Genomic DNA, 16,041 nt, shown 5'->3' with positions numbered 1-16,041 from the left:
CCTTAAAAAGATAGGTCCACTTCCACAAACTCCAGAGCGACATATTCATATGATTTCAGGAGGGTTTGCTGAAGGAGGACTTACCAAGTCATCTCGGAAATGACACCTAAGTCTATCAAGTCGGGAGCGATGGACCCGACCTTCCTACCATCTCAAAAGGGCTGAAGTCCAAAATTTTAAGCATCGACTTCATTGTTGTCGATGTAACATCTGCTTACAATGCCTTGATAAGCAGAACGACTTTAAATCGGCTGGGAGCGGTTGTTTCTACCCCTCACCTTTGCATGAATTTCCCGACGTCAGAGGGAATTGCTACTATCAGAGGAGATAAGAAGTTGGCAAGGAAGTGTTACAATGAAAGCCTGAACCTAAAAGGAAAGAGTAAGGAAGTTAATACAGTGGAGCTCAGAGGGGTCCGAGCGAAAGAAGAGTTACAACCACAGCCCGGAGGAAAGACGGAAGAAGTCCATATTGGACAATAGGTCGGAAATAACACCAGCATAGGAGCCAATATAAGGGCAGAACTGAAGCAAGAGCACGTAAAGCTCCTATGAGAAAATTTCAACTTTTTCGCTTGGAAAGCCTCCGACATGTCTGGGATAGATCTCGAGCTTATGTCGCACAGGTTGACTGTCTACCTAGGCTCCCGACCTGTCCAGCAAAGGAGACGGAAGCTCGGGCCAGAACGAGCTCAAGTGGTCGAAGAACAAGTACAAGCCTTGCTAGAGGCCGGATTCATCAGAGAAGTCAAGTGTTCGGCCTAGCTGGCGAATGTGGTGTTGGTCGAAAAACAGAATGGCAAGTGGAAGATGTGCGTCGACTACACTGACCTCAACAAAGCATGTCCAAAGGACCCATATCCCCTACCCAACATTGATGCCATAGTAAATTCCAGCTCGGGATATCAATATGTGTCATTCATAGATGCCTACTCGGGATATAATCAAATCCGAATGTATAAGCCGGATCAGGAGAAGACATCCTTCATCACGCCCAAAGCGAATTATTGCTACATGGTCATGCCATTTGGATTTAAAAATGCAGGGGCCACATATCAAAGGCTGATGAATAAGGTGTTCGCACCTCACCTAGGAAGCTTAATGGAGGTATATGTAGTTGACATGTTGGTAAAAACCAAGGATGATGCCTGCCTCCTGAACGACCTCTCGCAAGTCTTCGACACCATAAGAAAGCGTAGGATGAGGTTAAATCCCACCAAGTGCACTTTCGCAGTAGAAGCCGAAAAATTCCTAGGTTCATGCTAACAAAAAGGGGGATTGAAGCCAATCCCGACAAGTGTAAAGCAATCCTAGAAATGAAGAGTCCGGTCTGTTTGAAAGAAGTCCAGCAGCTGAATGGCCAACTTGCGGTGTTATCCAGATTCTTGGTGGGATCAGCACTGAGATCCCTACCACTTTTTTCACTACTTAAAAAAATGCAAGTTCAAATGGATTCCTGAAATCGAGGAGGCCTTTTAGGAGTTCAAAAAGATTTTGAGCCAACCACCCATCCTCACCCGGCCAAAAACAGGGGAAGAACTCGTATTATATCTAGCTGTTACCGAGAAGGCTGTGGCATCAGCATTAATCAGAGAAGATGAGGTCGGGCAACATCTCATCTACTTCACTAGCAAGGTGTTACAAGGCCCCGAGTTAAGGTACCAAAAACTTGAAAAGTTTGCATATGCCTTAATCGTAGCATCAAGAAGGCTCCGACCTTATTTTCAGACCCACACCATCAGAGTTCGGACGAACCAACCTATGAAGCAAATCCTTACAAAAATGGATATTACGACCAGAATAGTTCAATGGACCATAGAACTATCCGAGTTCGACTTGAAGTATGAGACTCAGACAGCAATTAAAGCTTAATGCCTCACCGACTTCATAGCAGAATATGCAGGCAACCAAGAGGGGGCCTCCACAACCTGGGAGTTATATGTGGATGGGTCCTCCAATAAAGTCGGAAGTGGGGCAGACATAATACTAGTTAACCAAGAGGGAACTCAGATAGAGGTATTTCTAAAATTTGAATTCCCAGCTTCCAACAATCAAGCTGAATATGAAGCTCTGATTGCTGGACTAAAGTTGGCCAAAGAAGTTGGTGCGACCAACGTGGTAGTCTTCAGTGACTCCCAAGTAGTAACTTCTCAGATTAATGGGGAATATCAGGCAAAAAATTCCAATATAAAAAGGTACTTGGAAAAAACACTGGAGCACCTTAGAGAATTCCCTAGGACTGAAGTCAAGCACATAACTTGGGAACTCAACGGTAGAGCTGATGCACTCTCAAAGTTAGCAAGTACCAAACCGAGAGGAAATAATAGAAGTATGATACAAGAAACTCTCTAGGAGCCCTCAGTCTCAAAGACGGATAACGGGCTACATGTCTTACCCGTTTCTGGCCTGGATCTCGGATGGATGACTCCCTTAATCGAATATCTGAAATTTGACATCCTACCCGAAGAACAGAAAGAGGAAAAGAAAATTCGGAGGGAAGCACATAGCTACATCTTGGTGCGAAATGTCCTTTATAGAAGAGGAATATCTACACCATTATTAAAGTGCGTCCCGACCTCTAGGACAGATGAGGTCTTGGAGGAGGTGAACAATGGAATTTGCAGAAACCACCTTGGAGTGAGATCCTTGGCTAGGAAGGTAATACGAGCTGGATTCTTTTGACCGACTTTACAAAAGGACGCAACCAACTTCGTTAAAAAGTGTCAGCCATGTCAAATGCATGCTAACTTCCACGTTGCTCCCCTTGAAGAGCTCATTAGCATAACATCTCCATGGTCATTTGCAAAATGGGGACTGGATCTACTCGGACCTTTTTCCCAAGCACCAGGCCAGGTCAAATACCTGATTGTAGGAGTTGATTACTTTACCAAGTGGATAGAAATAGAGCCACTGGCCAACATCATCGCATAGAGAAGTCGAAAGTTCCTTTATAGGAACATAATTACCCGATTTGGGGTTCCCCATTCTATCACCACATATAATGGCACTCAGTTTATAGACTCCACATTCAAAAGCCTGGTATCCAGCATGAAGATCAAGCATCAATTCACTTCGGTGGAGCATCCTCAAGCCAATGGGCAGGCCGAAACTGCCAATAAAATTATATTGGCAGGATTAAAAAAGAGGCTACAGGATGCAAAGGGAGCTTGGGCTGAGGAGCTCCCCCAAGTACTATAGGGATATAGAACAACACCTTACTCCACGATTGGGGAAACACCTTTCCGACTTGCATATGGAGTGGAAGCCATGATCCCGGTAGAGATTAATGAGTAGAGTCCAAGGGTGAGATTCTATAACGGGGTTGACAATATTCAAGCCCAAAAAGAAGAGCTTGAGCTACTCCCAGAGGTTCGAGAGCAAGCGCAAATAAGACAAGCAGCCTTAAAAAAAAAGATGGCAATAAGGTACATCCAAAGAGTCATTCGAAGAAGCTTCGCCTCAGACGACTTAGTCCTCATCCGCAATGATATCGAGATGAACAAGTCGGGAGACAGAAAACTCGCTGCAAACTGGAAGGGACCTTACAAGATAACTGAAGTATTGGAAAATGGTTATTATAAAGTGTCCGACCTGGGAGGCTCCGAGCTCCTAAGGTCGTGGCACGCTTGCAATATGAAGAGATATTACAGCTAAAAGCGAACCTCGCTCCCTGATGTACTCTTTTTCCTGACTTCACAGTTTTATTTTCAAAGAGGGTTTTCCTGAAAGGGGGTTTTAACGAGGCATCAAAGCGAGGGCTAGGGGCATGAAATTTATCCCCTTAGTAGCCAAAGCACCCTTTTAAAGTTACATTAGTAATAATATCTCTCCCTTTATTATCTTTTCTTTAGAATTTTCATTTACCATTACTACGATACGCACCAACTTAAACTCGAGAAAATACAAAAATCCATTCCCCGACCTATATGGTCGGCAAGATAAAGTGACGAGGTACAAGTCGGTGTAAAGGGATTGTAAAAAGACGAGCATAACAACTCGGCAGTAAAAGGCAAACGACTTACAAGTCGGAAATCCCTGAGTAGTACAAAATGCATCGCGAAAATAACCTAAGTTACGATTCAATAGTAAAGATAGATTGAACGTCTAAGCTAAAGGAATGGAAATTAGAAATTGCGGAAAAACGCTAAGAGACTTTTTCTAACAAAGGTACCACAAAACCTTGTCCAAATAAAAAAATTGCTTAGTAAAAAGCTTTCCTAGACAGTAGCAAAATTACCTACTAATAAAACAGGACTCACAGGAAACTTCACGAAAATAGCTACTTTGTTAAAGTTCCATTAGGAAAGGACCAAACATGCCCAAAAAGTTTGCAGCAGTTGTTAAAGATCCTTAAAGGATCAAAAGTCAAGAAATCATCAGCAGAAACACATAAAAACATACATAAAAATTGTTCATAATAAAAGGTCCCACAAAACGGGCCTTAAGAGCAATTTCAAATAGAGCTAATTAGAGGGTTGGAGTCACCATCAGGAGGAGAAGGTAGGTCGGTCACAGAAGTCGGAGGATTCGGAGGGATCTCTTATGCAGCAGAGGTCGGAGTAGCCTCGGGTTGAGCAGATGAACTTGGCAAAAACCCCTCGAATAAATCAGTCTCAAGAGGAGCGGACTCAACTAAACGCTGCCCAGCCGTCTTCAACTCGGAATCGGTAGGAGGGTGAGGAGGAGATACAATTTCACCATTAATAACAACTTTATCAGGGTGAAGAGGTGACAGATCTAAGTCGGGAGCCAAAACTCGGACTTATTCTTTCAACACCTCAAACACCATTTCGGTACCTTCAGCCATAGATTCCTCCAAGTCCTGGTATCCCTCCCTAAGCCGATCCAAATGCTCTTGAAGCTCTATTTTATCTGAAAAGAAGCGCACATAATTCTGCTCGGCCTTCTCCTTCAGACCCTCAGCCATAGCCAAAAAGCCCATCAATTGCTTCTCCCTCTCACGAGACTTGGAAAGCTCGTCTTTTAACCAATCCATCTCCTCTGTTAACCTTTTCTTATCCTCACGAAACATGGCTAGTTGAACCTCGAGAACCTCTAAAGAATGCTGGGTGGCGTTCAGAGGAGTTTTTTCCATTTCCTTGAGAAAAGAGGTAACACCCGAGTAGTACGAATCACCCCTCGGATTAAAATTTGAAGATGGTTTATGATAGAGGCATCATCCATGGCAATTGAGCAATGGGAAAGGATACGCCTCTCACAGAACTTCACTCCATTAAAAACAGAGTCACCAATGTTAGAGACACTAGACTCTGAAATTTTCCTCTTCTTTAAAACAGGCTCCGAGGAGGGAAGAACCGGAGGGGTAAGCACAAAGGGAGGAGGAGGAGGAGGGGTTGGAAGATTTACCGATTTGGCCAAGCCAGAAGAAGTCGCCCTTATATCCGACTTCAGAGGAGAATAAGTAGTCGAGGTCCCGCCTTCTTGTAGCTGAGCAGCTCGGGCCCGGGCGTTTCTCTTCGCCTCCTGAACTTTTTGATATGCTTTAGATCCGATTTTCATTTTTTCTACAAAAGAAATGAAGGCACATCAATGAACAAGTCGGGAGAAACAAGAGTCATCTATGAAACAAAAAAGTAAATGGCTACCTAATTCGGTACGGACATAACTCGGAGTTTCGAAAAGGAAATTTTTTGTATTGAGATTTGGAGCCCGTCCCCAAGCTTCTCGGAAGAATTCAACTACAGCCTCTTCGACTTCATCCAAATCTACCAAATGGTACTTTTCAACAGAGGCTGCCTCTACCCAGTATAGAGGAAAGCGAGGCTCATTATTTTTAGTAAGAAAGAAGGGATGGTGACCCTCTACAACTCGAACTTTGAAAAAGAAATTTTTGAAATCATGGAAAGAGTCATCAAAAATCGAAAACACTTTCTGGCCCTGGATAGCGCGGAAAGAAACCTGATGTTGCTTGTTCTTAGAAGAAGCACTGAAAGGCTTGGTAAGATGGAAAAGAAAGAAGAATATCTTCAAAGAAATCGGAAAATCAAGCTTGCGACTGACGAGCTGGTAGATCTTCATGAAACCCCAAGAATTAGGGTGAAGTTGAGAAGGAGCAACTTGGCAGTAAGAAAGAACTTCAGTTTCAAAATCGGAGAAAGGAAAAGTCACCCCAAGTCTGGTGAAGAGACAGTCATACATAAAAATAAAAGGGGGTCTGAATCTACAATTTTGCCAAAACAGACTCTGTCCTCGGGATCAGGGGCAACTAATTCATATTTGACCTCATCCTCCCCAGTGTTACAGAGCCTGTGGTGTTTCCGAAACTCATCAACAAAAACACTATCTACCAGGGGAACCTCACAAAGAACAGAGGCGTCTACCCATCTTAACAGATCCTTAGGAACCCTCGAAGACATTTTTGAAACAGAGGGGCAAGACATAAGGGATGATATACCTACATTACGCAAAGAAAAATAAAATCATCAAAAAACCAAGTTGAACAGGAAAAACTTTCTTAAGCAAAACGGGGACCGTCAACAGTCTAAAAAAAAGCAATCTTTCAGAAAAAAGAAAATATGCAAAGCCTAAAAAATTTCCTAATATAGTACAGCGGCAAAAACTGCATATACACCAAGTACACTCTAACACATCCAATTCGCTTAAACAGAAACAAGGCAAACCCTACAAAGTTAAGAAAGAATGTTGGCCATGAGGAACTAACCTTGTCTGGGAAGAAGAAAATGTCAGCGAGGATGAAGCAAAACGCCGAAACCAACGGTGCGGAGAGTAAAACTCCAAAGTACCAAGATATGTAAGAAAGCGTAAGAAAAAGTTCGAAGAGAAGACGAAAAAGAAGAAAGAGAAAAAGGGGGGAAATATTTATAAGACACCAGGGGCATAAATGTAAAATAGCCCACTCATTAAAGGTGCGCCGTTACTAATGTAACCACTCACCACGTGTTAATGCGAGAAGCCAACGGACGCGATGGTTAGAAATTCAAAATCACATCGGTTTTAAGTCAAAATCGCATCGGATTTCCGACTGGAATCAGTACTCGAATCTGACTCGAACAAAGAGGTCGGCCTCGAGTAGGGGAACTGTTCATACCCTAGCCCAAAAGCTCAAAGCCATGCCCAATCAAGTTAAAGGGCCCAATCTAAAAGATTGGCTTCCACCGCCTGTCCGACCTCCTCTAAGAGGTCGGGTTCGACGTAGGCAAGCAACTAACGCCTATCCAAACAAGTAACCGCTTTCCCCAAATCTCTCACCTACTTCTAGAAGAGAGATCTCAACAACCCTAAGATAAAAGGGCGGCTATCCACCATTAAAGGTGGAACTACTTCAATGGTAGTTCTTGGCTCATCACCTATAAATATACTGACACCCCTCAGGTATACTTAAGTTCCAATATACTTAAACCTGCTTAACCCTTTGCTGACTTAGACATTGGAGTGTCTTGCAGGTACCACCCCCCACCCTTTCAAACACACAACTCGAACAGCGGCTCACTGACGAAGAACAAGTCGGAGACCACCTTCCTTAAAAACACTTGGGCCTCACACACAAGTCCAATCATCATCCGATTTCAGGTAACCCCGAAACAAGTACCATTTTGACATCTTATAAATATTACTTTATTTAATTATTTTACCAAAACTAAAATATTTAGTTTGTTAAAATATTGGTTTAACCGTTTTTATATTTATGTTATATTAATATATATTTCAAAAGAAAAATTTGTAAAAAAATACAATTGTAACTAAATTTTTTAAAACAAATATATTGTATACGACATCTTCTTTTGTATTTTCTTATAAAAAAAATACGCTTCATCATTTACTAAAAAATACTCTTTATCATAACATGTTAGTATTTCATGTTATTTATAAGTTGACAATTGACATATCATTATTATTTCATTATGTATGTCTAAAATTTGGATCCTTTGATGGTGCAATTTCAGTTCATAAAATAGGTAAAGAAACACCAGTTCATAGCTCCCCAGCCCCCAAGTCACCATTTCTTTTTTCTTTTGGGACTGTGGCACCAATGCACCATAAAAAAATTGCTACTAAAATTGTAGGTGCATCGTGAGTGGATGAACTATGGACCGTTTTTGCTTTAGTAGGTTCGTGCACTCATGTCTGATGCACGTTTCTTCTTTTTTTTGCCCCCTTAAAAAGAAAAAAAAAACTTAATGGTGGAATTGTTTCAAGTTATGATTCAGGAGGGGAAAACAATTCAAGTAATCACAGGAAAATGTATAATTAGTAAGTGAGATTTGGAGACTTCATGAATTTAATGGCCACTACTATGGACTTCAATGCCATATCAATTTATTCATGAGCGTCATTTATAATTTATTAAATAAAATTAAATGAATATACAAAGAAGAATATTTATGACACTATAAAGTGAAAGTATATCTCCAAAATATGATCAAATATTCAGAGAGTAATTAATATATAATCTGCAGGTAGATTTTTCGTCCAATAAAAATCTTAAAATTTTGTCTAGACTTAAAATAAAATAAAATAAAATAAAATAAAAATTAAAAAAGAAACAAAATTTGCAAAAGAAGATGGCGTTACAGTGGTAGAAACATTTACATCAGAGAAGGGAGACCCTCCTGCAGCTGAGTCTGAAATCGATCAAAGTTCAAAGGCAATTCTTTTTTTTCTTTCCTGAAAATTCAAACCTAATCCAACCCTTTTCTTTTCCATTTCCGATTTCATTTCAAATTGACCTCGCCTTCACGCACCTTCCCTTAGATCCCCAAATTCCCACCTCGCAAAATCTCCACTTTTCCCCCATTCCGAGGAAACCATAAACCATGCTCGATCCAATGACTTTTTGAATTCCGTGCTTTCTCTCGGAGCTCCCCCTTCATCTATCTTTGGATTTTGAATTCTCTCGCTTGGGTCGATGAATAACATGCCACAATAGTGTTCGAAGGCTAAAAGGTGATTTTTTTTTTTTTTTTTCATTTTTGGGTTTAGCTCTGTGTTTGAAGAGGGCAGAGAGAAAGGGAGTGACTGGCTGGTTAATGGGGATGGGTTCAAAATTGGAAGGACCGTCTACCCCAGCAAATCGACGTGACCCATATGAGGTTTTGTCTGTGTCAAGGGACTCTTCCGATCAAGAAATTAAAACTGCTTACAGAAAGCTAGCTCTCAAGTACGTTTCTTTCTTTACTCCTCCTTTTGTTTTCAATATAGAAATCCCATTTAGGTTGTGTGATACTGATTTTTTGTTTTAGCTGAATTTATGTGGATACTTGTGTATGAGTTTCCGGTTGTTTATGAAGCTGTTGTTTTAGCTTGCTTTTAGAGTGCTGTATCCTTTTCTGTTAGAGTCATTTATTTTCCTCAGATAGGCTGCAAATGGAAGAGTTATTTTTACTTCTTGTTCTTGTTCCGGAAGATTTTGTATGTAAAGCATTAGCTTAAGTACTTAATATCGAGGGAATAATTGAAGAACATGTGAAGGTGGTGAAGAGGACTCTTATCTTATTAGATAACCTTTGATGTTGTATATTGCACCAATTCCCAGATGGGCATGAGTGCAGAGAGGACTATCAAATCAATTAAAGCACTACTTAGATATTTATGTCAGTTTTTTATTTGAATCCTGTAGAATCAAGGAGTTTTTGTAGTTCTTTATTTAATGGGAATGACCTTGATAATCATGAAATTATGTGGGATCTTATTGTATGTATCTATGATGGATAGGTATCACCCTGACAAGAATGCCAGCAATCCTGAAGCGTCAGAACTATTTAAAGAGGTTGCTTATTCTTATAGTATCTTGTCCGACCCGGAGAAGAGAAGGCAGTATGATAGTGCAGGATTTGAGGTCCCTTTCGTTTCTTTCCTATGCGAATGCAGAGCTCTGTTTTCTCTTTTTTCTATTTTTCTTTTCCAACAAGACATTGGGGGGAATCCATATTTATCCGCACAGCATGCAATATAGGCATTTTATTTTTCTCAAGTTGGAAATTGGACCTGCAAGGATGTGTTATATCTTCAAAGCTACATTACATCTTAGGAAAGAGACTGAGTCAATTCACCCTGCTTGCCTGCAACGTGTACTACATATCTATACTTGATTCATTTGACTAAAGTTATACGTGTCATGTATGTAGGATAATATGAAGTCCAAGCCATTTGTTTTCATATAAAGTTCATGTGCATATGTTCTGCTTTTGTTTTCCTGACTTGTATCCTTTAGGTAGTAATTATTAATTATTATCTTTGCCATTAATTGCATGTTAATTCTGTTTATGCATCATAAATTCATAATTTTTATTTGCATGTTAATTCTTAAAAATGTACGTTTCAGTGGTATTATACTTCTTGTTGGAAGTGAAATTGTTTTGCTTTTATGTACTATATATTTTTCATTCTCTAAGCTATTTTGCCAAAAACATATCAGGCACTTGATGCTGATAGCATGGACATGGAAATTGACTTGTCTAATCTAGGGACAGTCAACACAATGTTTGCAGCTTTATTCAGGTGTGACTTTGGTACAAGGCTGCTGCTTGATTTTGAAAATTACTTGACTTCACTTTGCTTCTTATTCTATTTTATTATAGCAAGCTGGGTGTCCCTATCAAGACAACCATTTCAGCTAATGTTCTTGAGGAAGCTCTGAATGGGACAGTTACAGTCAGACCGCTTCCTATTGGAACATCAGTGAGCGGAAAGGTTCCTGCTTTCTTTATGATGAATGGAGTTTTATATTAGTCGCCTTGGTATTGTATTTGTTCCACTTATGTCGCAAGTTGCAGGTAGAGAAGCAATGTGCTCACTTTTTTGGTGTGACAATAAATGAGGAGCAAGCTGAGTCAGGGATTGTAATAAGAGTTACTTCAACTGCACAAAGCAAATTCAAGGTACCATTGTACCTTTGTTATAGCAACCCTCTAACTTTGTTAGTCAATCTGGTGCAGTTTTTGGTATTGGTTGATGTTATTGGATTTTAATGCTTGAGGTTGATTTTTCAGTTACTTTACTTTGAACAAGATGCAAATGGTGGCTATGGTTTAGCACTGCAGGTAATCTTTGTTGTTTTAATGCTTCTACATTTAGTCTCCTTTCCTTGTTAGACTGATTTTACCAAACTAAGTGATTCTAAATTGAAATTACGATAAGCATGGTACTAAGCTTTTCATAGTTGATTTGTACATTACACATACTACAATTAGTCATAGAAGTAGTGCATGTGCAATTACAATTGAATGTATATTTAGTAAATATTGCATACATTTTTTTTTCTGTACAGGAAGATAGTGAGAAAACTGGCAAGGTGACATCTGCCGGAATGTATTTCTTACATTTTCAAGTGTACAGAATGGATTCAACCATGAATGCGGTATGAAGTTAGGTTTCATTGCGTTCCTTTTTCCTGTGTTTTAAGTGATTTTTTGAAAGTGACGGTTACTTTTAGTGCTATGGTACAGTTAGCAATGGCCAAGGATCCTGAAGGGGCTTTCTTTAAAAGGTTGGAAGGTCTTCAACCTTGTGAAGTCTCGGAACTAAAGCCTGGCACCCATATATTTGCTGTTTATGGTCTGAATAATTTATTTTTGCTTTATCATTCTTTGCTTTCTAGGGATATTTTTATTACACAAAAATCTATTAACACTAAATCAACTTGTTATCGTTTAGGGGATAACTTTTTTAAGACTGCTAGCTATACAATTGAGGCAGTATGTGCAAAATCATATGAAGATACCACCCAGAAACTTAAGGACATTGAGGCTCAGATTTTAAGAAAGAGGAATGAGCTACGCCAATTTGAAGCAGAATATAGAAAGGTTACTATTTGCTTTACTCAATCGTGGCTTATGGTTTGTCTTGAGATCCTTACAGTATTTTGTCTCTTAATTGATTTTCAGGCATTGGCTCGCTACCAGGAAGTGACAGAGAGATATGCAAAAGAAAAACAATCTGTATGTTCTTTGCTGTAGTGACAACTGCATTTCTGGAAATGCTCCACTTGCATAATTTTTAATTATAATGTTTCCCTTACCTGAATTAGTTAAAAGTTGAAAAGATCATCTATCTGATGAATTTTGGCAAGCTAAATCAATTACAAATTTCTGACCCTGCTTGCTAGCATTCATAATCCATAGCAATCGTGAACCCATTTTTTCTGTGGTTTATTCTAAAAGCGACTTCTATCGAGAGAATATAATTAAATTTCTAGTTTCAATCCTCTTAGTCTTAAACCTATTGAAAATTTTAGTCATCAGTCAATATTTGCACTTGCTAGTATAAATTTATAATATGATGTAACTTGTGTTATGTCACTTTTCCAACCTTGTTGACTCTTATTTGCTGCACAGGTAGATGAGCTTCTGAAACAAAGAGACGGCATCCATTCATCCTTCACGATTGTCAAATCAACCAATGTTAGCGGGACTGCTAGTAATTTAAGCAATGGAAGCTCTAGCAAAGTTTCTGGTGATGAATCCAAAGGTGATAGCCCCGGGGAAGATGGAGGGTCGGATGGGAAGGACAAATCGGCCAAGAAGAAATGGTTTAACCTGAATCTTAAGGGCTCTGATAAGCGGTTGATTTAAAATGAAGATAGATTGTGATTATCTCCATCAATCTCAGCTTGAGTGTCAATGATGGCATGGCCACAAACACAGCAGCCTGCAGTGTATCTTCTGGAATATTTTTGTTTTTCTTGGTTGGTGGTTTTTTAACCAGGTTTGTGAACTGGTTTTGTTAGCCGTTCGTTGGTATTTAGTGCATTCCAGGTTATATATATGTCTCTCTTTAAGTCTTAATTGTTTCCAATATTTTTGTCATCAGTGAGATTCATATCATCCAATTCCCTTGTAGCTTCCTCAACACAAACATAGTTTTGATATTGTAATCATATATTCATTTTTGTAAAAGGTATCACTTTCATCCATCCTTGCTCTTCTTAGGAACTTCTTAAAATGTTCACCTTTCTTTTTTTTTTTGGACATGGCCTTGGGCCAGAGAACTGGCCTGACCCAGACAAAAAAAATCTCCCTTTCAATCTCTGACATTGTTTTTATAATTTTGTATTTGTTAAACAGAATATTATTATTGTACTAGTCCAAAGGATAATTTTACAAATCCATGTTTACTCTCTCTGTAATTCTATTAGTACCAAGCTAATTAGAAATTGGAGAGCTAACTGTAATTGAATGAATTATGGGTTAAGATGGATTTTGTAACTAACCTGCCATGGATAAGGGAGTAGGAGAAGGGTATTAGTAGTAACAGAACTGGCTCTTCAAACCTCACCCATCACTATCTTACTGTTTCTTCTGAATTTTTGCATTTTTCTATTCAACTATTTTTCCTTCTATATTGTTTGTGAATTTCCTTTTCTTAGGTACTAGTTACATATTCTAACTATTTTCTCAATCCAAATAAAAATTTAGAAGTAGGTACTTATTGGAGACCGGAACAAAGATTATAAATTAGTTTTCTTAAGCAAATGATTATTGGTCTTAAAAATTGAACTCCTAAGAAATTTTGGAGACTGATTAGAAGATACTATTCAGCTATCATTTCAGTAATTTGCCAATAATGAATGTCTTACCTAACCCTTTGAACAGTGTTTAATTTTTCACACTCTTTATTACTTACTTCCTTGACTTGGTTTAATTGATTTTTCTCCTTCATTCAATTCCTAACCAACATATGGAATCAAGAACAATAATTAGCCAAACTTTTCCATGAATTGATGTGAACTTTGACACACACTGAAAGACATACATATATTTGCATCTGACAAATAAATAAAATAGACTATACTCCAAGTCCAGCCACTAGCAATTTTGTGTAACTTGTTGGGCTATGTTTGTACAACGAAACCACCACCTTATATCAACTCACATTTTTATTTTATTTTATTTTTGATTGAAAGGTAACTGATACATACATACATACCTATATATAGTGACCATACTGAACTTCATGCAGTACTATATTCAAGAGTAAAATAATGAAAACATATATGAGTACAAGGAATTTCTTTTTCGAACAAACAATAAAAAAGAAATCTTTATAAATTATCATAGTTTGAGAACACTTCGTTGCATAGCTATAAATTAAGTTATTGATAGAATCAAGCAGCTGTAAAGCGTATTTTTTTTCTTTTTTTCTTTTTTTTTTTCCCCGTTTAGTGACAATATATAAGTTCGCATGTCAATTATTTTATCACAATTTTTTACATAACGAGAAATTTTTAAACTTATTTAATTGGCCTCATATTGACTTAAAATTGTGTTATTAGTTATAGGAATATATTTTAACTATAGGAATCTGAATAAAATTTTGTCTTTACGTTAAAGACAACAGTTCCAGAAAATTGAAAGTTGTCCAATGTTTCGATTAATTAATGCATCCATAAACAAAAAATACTAAAAGAGAAGTTAATTATTAAATAGTTTGCAAATTTAAAAAGAAAAAACATGCATACTTTTCCTAGTAGGAACATTTGGAATCTAGGTTTCAACGTGAACATTGTTGCTAAAGAAAACTATTTCTAAATGTAGAAGCTGAAAATTAAATAGGAAACTAAGCTGGAACACCCGAAATTGGAAAAATAAGTGAAGTAGTGATGTGGTCAATGAAGAAAAATAAATAAATTTGTATAGATGCAAACAGTTTAGTGCCCATGTGGCATTAACTCTCTCTACCGTGCAAAGTAAACTTTATACTAACAACAACAATAATGCTTCTCTTTTTCTTTATAATATAAGATAGATAGAGTGGTGTTAATGTTAGATTTTGTCGTGTCATGCGCAAATGTCCCCTATGCATGTCTTTGGGTTATATATGTTATGTGAGTGGCAATAGTATATATTAAAAATAAATAAAATAATATATGTATTTATATATGAATGATAACTAATTTGATACCATTTTTTATATAGATTTTTTTATATGTACATAGCCGCCTAATAAAAAATGTTTCTTACTTTTTTAGCAAAGCACCCACTTGTTTTTGTCTATCGATATTGATGAAAATTCCCCTTCTCTCTAGAACTTAATTAGTTCACGGGAACTTCAAATTAAAAATTTTATTTTTAAAAGTTATAATTTTACTAATTTCCTCTTTCTTTTCATCAATGTGGACATTCTAGAGATTAGCTTTATTTGAAGTTGATTAGATTATATTAGATTGTAGGAATTGTTATGTTAAATGCATTAAGAGAGAGAGAGAGAGAAACTACACATGACTTAAAGGTGACTCCACAGAGCCCCACAAAGGCTCCAACAAATTGGTTTAAAAATTTGAGATATAAAATTAGAGAAATGTTATTTGTAAACCAAAATCAGCCACTAACATCAGTCAGTCACTAATATATTTGTGTATAAATATATGTGTGGTTTAATATATTTTTAATGTATATTTATATTTTAACATGTATTTTATATTGGTGGTTGAGTTTGGTAGCTGATTTTAGTATACACGTAGTATAACCCATAAAATTATTAAATGAAGTAGGTAATGTCACTTGGAATACATGGAGGGGCTAATTGAGTCATACCCACATTGTTTGGGGAGTGCTTAAAAAAATATTTGAACATTTCTTAGTGGAAATGATTTCCAAGTTGAAAACTAAGTCATATTAGGGTTATCTTTTTTATCCTTTTCAGATGCTTCCAAAGTAATGGTTGCGAAAAGAAACAAAAATGATTAGAAAGTTAAAGGGGGTTCTAATATGATAGGACCATGTTGCTTAATAATCTCTTATATATTGTTCATACTTTAATTGGTTATTGTTACTTGACAATTGACATAAGCACAACTTGGTGGGCCATAATCACGATTCTGGTAAATCTTAAATGATAATATCGGTATCACCTCAATCAACAACAATAAAAGAAAGCATAATTAATCCGCTCCAAAAGTGGTTTTCTATCAAAATTGATGGTGGAAACCATTCCAACAAATTCCAAAAAAAAAAAAAACTAAATTAATATAAGAATTTAATTTTGATGTTCTGTTAATGTAAAGTAGTTTTACACGTACATTTAATTATATAACGTTACATCAGTAAAAATAACTGCTTTTGAC

The 16,041-nt window shown here is 37.5% G+C and overlaps 1 protein-coding gene across 1 annotated transcript; it reads left to right on the top strand.

Moving 5' to 3' along the window:
- The first annotated feature begins 8,404 nt into the window (after nucleotides 1–8,404).
- LOC112775768 (chaperone protein dnaJ 15) lies at nucleotides 8,405–12,891 on the top strand. The gene is made up of 11 exons (XM_025819605.3): nucleotides 8,405–9,138; nucleotides 9,693–9,816; nucleotides 10,396–10,478; nucleotides 10,559–10,670; nucleotides 10,754–10,858; nucleotides 10,970–11,020; nucleotides 11,248–11,337; nucleotides 11,426–11,534; nucleotides 11,634–11,782; nucleotides 11,864–11,917; nucleotides 12,314–12,891. The coding sequence occupies exons 1-11, from the start codon at nucleotides 9,008–9,010 to the stop codon at nucleotides 12,548–12,550; spliced, it is 1,245 nt and encodes a 414-aa protein (XP_025675390.1). The 5' UTR covers nucleotides 8,405–9,007; the 3' UTR covers nucleotides 12,551–12,891.
- The last annotated feature ends 3,150 nt before the right edge of the window (nucleotides 12,892–16,041 follow it).

Source organism: Arachis hypogaea, chromosome 19 (assembly GCF_003086295.3).
Source record: "Arachis hypogaea cultivar Tifrunner chromosome 19, arahy.Tifrunner.gnm2.J5K5, whole genome shotgun sequence".
Classification (NCBI taxonomy): domain Eukaryota; kingdom Viridiplantae; phylum Streptophyta; class Magnoliopsida; order Fabales; family Fabaceae; genus Arachis; species Arachis hypogaea.
This window is presented reverse-complemented; position numbering and strand designations above follow the sequence as displayed.